The following is a 6262-nucleotide window of genomic DNA, read 5'->3' on the forward strand; positions in this document are numbered from 1 at the left end:
TTATCCATTTTATACACAGAATTCTTTTAATCAGCTACAAGATTAATCATACATGTATTGCAAATAATGACAACAAAATTAATATCTCATAATAAAATTAGTAATTTATTTTGCAATCTAAATATTTAATACACGTGTAACATTTATGTAAATATAAAATAACATTATAAATGTAATTAGTTTAAATAGATATCCTAAAAAGCATTGATAGCTCCATCTACACCTTGACCATAAGGGCTATTTTCATTCGTTAAGAGATTATAACTACCCGTCCTAGAATTATAAAAATAATCTATTATAAAAAAATAAAAAAAATATTAATATAAATACAATAAGAAAAACTTTAAAAAGTTTCCTTTCTTTTTTATAAAGAGAAATATAAAAATTATAGTAAAGAATTTTAAATAATATACAAAAAACAATATGGATTATTAAAAGTTGTCAAAAATTAGTGAAAATAAAATACTAACGCATTATTCGGTGTAGTATATCCCATAGGAATAAATGGAACACCGTCACAACCCCAAATTTGGAAATTTGTACATTTACCAATAAAGGCTGTATTGTTTCTAATCGATTCCGCATAAAACTCAAAAGATCTACGATGACTACAAAGATCTGTAACACGTATAAACGAAAAACAATAAGAAATTTTTTGGAATCGATTTCTGTTTTATTCATTCCTTTTCCATTAAATGATAAAAAATGTCTTATAATAATATAATTAGAAATTTGATAATAAAGAAAATTTCATAATAATTCATTGAAATGAGCCATAAGAAAGAGAATATCTATATACTTTTCTTGTTATCATTATATCTTATCATTATATCAAAAAATTTTTTAGAACAAGCTTTTAATATTTATTAATTAATATAAAAACGAAAAAATCATTTTAAAATCAATTTTTCAATATTTTTTTAAAACAGCATCATGTGCTTAATATTCAAGATGAATTGATCATCCGATTATAATTGATCATCATTGATTATACTGTGATTTTAAAATTGAACTGAAAAAATGTTTATCGAAAATTTTCAAGGAATGAATCAAAAAAATAAAAAAAAATTAAGAGTTATACATTTTGTACAAACCTTTTGGCGACAGTAATAAACCGAATAACGGGCAACCTGGTTGCGGTCTGTGGCCATAATTAGGATAAAAATCCACATGACCAACCTTCAGAGTTGTTCCATAGCCAGTTTTATCTGTATGTATAACATCTACGAACACAGCATCGGAGGTACTCAATCGATCATTAAGAAGATAGAAAAGAGGACCAGCAGGATCTAAGCCTGTAAAAAAAATGTTGAATGCATCCAAATATTTTAAAATCTCGTAACTAGAATCTAAGATATAAGAAAATTAAAATTATTAAATAAAAAATTACAACATAGAAAAGATTATTTTTTCATTAAAAAGATTCATTAAAAGATTATTTTATTATTAAATAATCATTAAACTATTTGATTGAATATTTTTTTAAATTCTTTAAGATATTGCATTTTTAGTTCTCTAATGAAGAAATAAAATATTCACAATGATACCTGTTATTCTAGGAATTCTGAAGATCGTTTGACGACCAATTCTGCCTGCAATTTGTGCACCAAGTGAATATCCTATTACATGTATCTTTTCTGCATCCACACCGCCCTTCACTAAATTGTTCAAAGCATCGGCCACAAGTGTGCTGAGTTTTTTCATTGTTACCACAGAAATTGGATAAAATTGAGCAGCAATATCCCGATAATCGAGTGCCAAAATATTATCCTGTGTATTCTTTAAATATGCTAGAATAATTCAGGAAAAATTAAAAATTAATTATTCTTTAAATGACACAATGCAATACAATATATTGTAAAATGAAAATGAAAAGTAAATATTTCATAATTCGATAATAAAAGGTAATTTTGTCGAATCACTTTTGATTAATTTCAGAAATAGGTAAAATATATTTATCATTGTTATTTTAAAATTTTTTTAATTTATATTTGGAATATATAAATAATTTATATTTAAGAAATTTCTGATAAAATATGTTTTAAGTTTTATTATTGCTAAGTTTTTATTATTGCTAAATAATTTGATTTTTTTTAATTGTTTATATATAGAAGATTGATCCAAAATTGTTGTTGTTTTTTAAGTTTAATAAATTTATAAATATGCTAAGAATAAAAATATAATAATGCATTCTTAGCAAGTTCATGAATTATTTATATAAATCTGTAAATTACTATGTAAATTATAGAAAGATATAAATATTTTTGGAACATTCTTAGAAAGTGGATTTTAAAAGTCAAAACAAATAAATAAAAATATTAATTAAAGTTTATCTATACTTTAGATGAAATGATAGAGATAAAGTTTCATTTCTGAATATAATTATTACTTCATTTCTGAATATATTAATACTTACTTCATTTATGAAATGAATATATTAACATATATATTATCTTGCCTATTATATTATTTAGTATAAACATTAATAATAGTATTATAATATAAACATTTAAATTTTTATAAATTAAAATATTTTATAAATTGTAAAATTGTATAATGTAATAACAATAAAGCATTTAACATCATGAAATAACCAAAAGATCATGTATTTTAATATATCTTTTATTATTATTATTTTGATATAAAAAATTTTGTATTCCAAAGATTGAAAATTATTTAAAATACATTTTAATTTTGATTTTTTCAACAATAAAAAGATTTATAATTTTGTAAATGAATAATCATGTATTGTCAAAGAAATTATTAATATACTTTATAAATTGATAAAATGATAGTTAATTACTAATAATTAATAGTTAATTACTAATAATATAATATATATTAGCATTTAATAATTCAAATAAATCATCATAATAAAAAAAATATGAAGATTATTAACTTGATGTGCGAACAGCTATATTATTGCTGACTTAAAATGAAGATAACCTTATGGGAATAACCCTGCTCGATTAAATAAATGCAAAAAAAAATCAATTGAATGTAAATATATTTAATTTAATTTTTATTACATAAACAAGCGAAAACGAGATAAATATAGAAATAAAAATATTGTTAAATTATTGACGGAATTTCCATAACTTACCATTCGTTACCATTTTTACGTTATCAGAATTGATATCATGTCTGTATCCAGTTATGTAAAATGCTAAACTATTATTCTTTTGTATATGAGATAATAATTGATCAGCATTCCTTACATTTTTATCAATATGAGAGCCGTCTCTAAAGAAAATCATTTCATGATGAATTTTAAGTGAGTAAATTATCATAGAATTAATTTTTTTTTATAGAATTCATTAAGTTTGTTACTTATAAATAACTACCTTTTATACAAACGTAAGAAAACATTTTTATTTATGTCTAAATTTTTATTAATTATATTCGTAGCATCTGTGAACAAAATTATTAATAATAATCTTATTATTATTATATTACATTGTATTATATTATATTTAAACTTTATATTAAAATTGCTACAAAAAAGAAACTTTTAAAGTAAAAAATCGTGTTTATATAATTCTAATAAATAAATTAAATTAAAATAAATTAAAACGATTTTCTTAATTAAATATGTTGTCCTTAAAAATGGATTAATAGATTAATAAGATAATTAATAAAAATTCATTAATATGTAAATTCTCATAAAATAATTATATTCTATGTGATTATTATTTATATGAATATTATTCAGGTGAGTATGATTTATTATAGAATATTTTTTCATCTATTTTTGATTGAATTTTGAAAAATTTTGTGATAAAAATTTTTTATATGAAATACATTTATATTTCAGAGTTTCAAATTATTTTGAATTTTCCAAATTTAGGACTTTCTTATGATTGTAATTGCTAAATTTATTAATAATAATTAAAATGATAATTTTTTCACTTTTTAATTGTTAATTTAAATATATAAAAGTTTAAATATATAAAAATTTATTAAGAACTTACCTGTCAATATTAAAGTAAGAAACGCTAAAAAAAGATAGAAATGAAAGTTGCCCATGTTTATAGGCAAGTTCAAGACTTCTGATTACTCATGCAAACTATTTATATTATAAAATTAATTTATTTGAATCTTGAAAATTATGTTTAGTTTATTTTTTTAATTTTCTAAATTCTTCTAAAATTTCAAATGAGTATATTATTTCAAATGAAAAAATTCCTGAAACAATTAATTCTTTCATGAAACAAATTAATCTAATTAACAGATTAATTTAATTCTTTCGTGGAATAGGTGAATCTAATATAGTACTTACTTATTTTTAATAATAATAATTAATTATATATCAATTTTTTTTAATTGAATATTAAAAATATAAATAATTAACAAAATGATTGAAATTATTGTTTTCAATTACTTGTTTACCAGAAACTGATCGATTTTCTTTTTTACAAGACTTAAATATCATATTCTTAATCATTTTCCTGTTATATAATTCATTCTTATCTGCGATCTTATTAATTTTATCTTAATTATCAGTACGAACTTCTTTCGATACTTAAAAATGTATTCCATCGATATTGCACATAATTATAATATTTTTCATCAATTATAGTTCAAAATTGAAATAATAATTGATGTTTCATATCATCCATTCGAATCGTTTGGATATTATGATTTTTCAATACAAAATTTACAAAAAAATATTTAATTTAACAATGTTAAATTATAGTTAATAGATTTATAGCAAAAAATGCTATTAAAAGATGCACTTAATATTCTTTTTTTATAAGAAAAACAAAAATTCTTAAAAATTCTTAATTTTTATTTTACATCAATATATAAATCAATAGTATGATGTCTATTTCAAAATTTTATATTTATATATTTTGAAATAGACATCATACTATTAAAAAGGAAAAATTTTTAGGAAAAATATTAAATTCAAAAGTTTGAAGAGAAAATAATATTTATCTATCTATTTATTTTTTATTCATTTTCAAAGTTTGTTTGAATAATAATATGTTTAAAAATCAAGTTCTAATTCTAAGTTTCTTAATGAAACTATAGATATTTATCTTATGAAAAAAAAAAAAAAAGAAGAAAAAATAATTCTTGTTTTTATCATTTTTTTCTGAAAATTTCTTATTATAATATTTAAATGTAAATTTTTCCAATAAATATCTCGTATAATGAATGATATAATAAATGAGAATATTGATAAATCAGATTCGTTTGATCTTTCGAAGATTGAAGAGGGTGATTAAAATTATCGGTGATTCACGAAAATGTGAATACACAATTCTAAACTGTTATCAAAATGAAATCGAAAAAATATTTATGATATCGATACAAGTGAGAAATATATTTTTATGATAAAGTAAAAGTATAGATGAATTCTGAATTCTGAATGTTTACGCGAAAATTTTGAATGGATTATGCGTGTAAGATAATTAAAAAAGAGAGAATAATGATTTAAAAGAAAAAAAAAAATAGAAACATCATACATTTATATTGTATTATAAATAATAATAATAATAATAATAACGACAAATTTACAAAATTAATCATTTTATTTTTTTAATTTATTTTATCTAAATTTAAATATTTAATACATACATGTAATAAAATTTATGCAAATCATGTAATAAATATAATCAGTTTTGGTAAATAAAATATCCTATTCATTATTTACTCCATCGTAACCTCGACCATAAGGACTATGTGCATTTGTTACGAGATCATAATTACCCTTTCTAAAAGTATGATAATGATGAAAAATAAGATAATACAATTAAGAAAGAGGAAAATATGTAAATTTTTCTTGTCTTTTTACAATTCCTTTTTAAGTATATAAGAATCTTTGTATCGAAGAATTGTAAAACATATAAGAAACAATGTGGATCATTAAACACTATTAAAAATTAATAAAAAAATTATACTAACGCGTTTTTAGGTGTAGCGTATCCCATTGAAATAAACAAATCATTGCAATCATTTCTGCACTTGCCGATGAAAGCATTATTGTCTATAACCGATTCCGCATAAAACTCGATAGCTCTACTATGGCTACAAGTATCTGTAACATATATAAATGTATATGAGAAATAAATTATACATATAACATATAAATGAGAAATAATGAATGTTTGACACACAATGAGAAAGAAAATAGAAAGAAAAGCACGTTTATTCAATTTTATCAAATAAGTGATAATGAAAATGTTTCATTAATAATTAATAAAGAAAGAAATTTCGTGCTAATTCATATATATTTATGTATGTATATATATATATA

The 6262-nt window shown here is 20.3% G+C and overlaps 1 protein-coding gene across 1 annotated transcript in view; it reads right to left on the bottom strand.

Annotated features, from left to right (window-relative positions):
* Nucleotides 1-82: 82 nt before the first annotated feature.
* LOC102671598 (lipase member H-A-like) overlaps nt 83-6262 on the bottom strand; it is a 9342-nt gene continuing 3162 nt past the window's right edge. Inside the window, exons 6-11 of the mRNA XM_006607963.2 lie at nt 3345-3411; nt 3104-3243; nt 1548-1790; nt 1095-1295; nt 471-618; nt 83-273 (exon numbers count right to left, since the gene is read on the bottom strand). Of these exons, the coding sequence (XP_006608026.1) occupies nt 195-273; nt 471-618; nt 1095-1295; nt 1548-1790; nt 3104-3243; nt 3345-3411 (878 nt within the window). The 3' untranslated portion in view covers nt 83-194. The remainder of the gene's footprint in view (nt 274-470; nt 619-1094; nt 1296-1547; nt 1791-3103; nt 3244-3344; nt 3412-6262) is intronic.

The sequence above is a fragment of the Apis dorsata genome, unplaced genomic scaffold, assembly GCF_000469605.1.
Source record: "Apis dorsata unplaced genomic scaffold, Apis dorsata 1.3 scaffold_27, whole genome shotgun sequence".
NCBI lineage: Eukaryota > Metazoa > Arthropoda > Insecta > Hymenoptera > Apidae > Apis > Apis dorsata.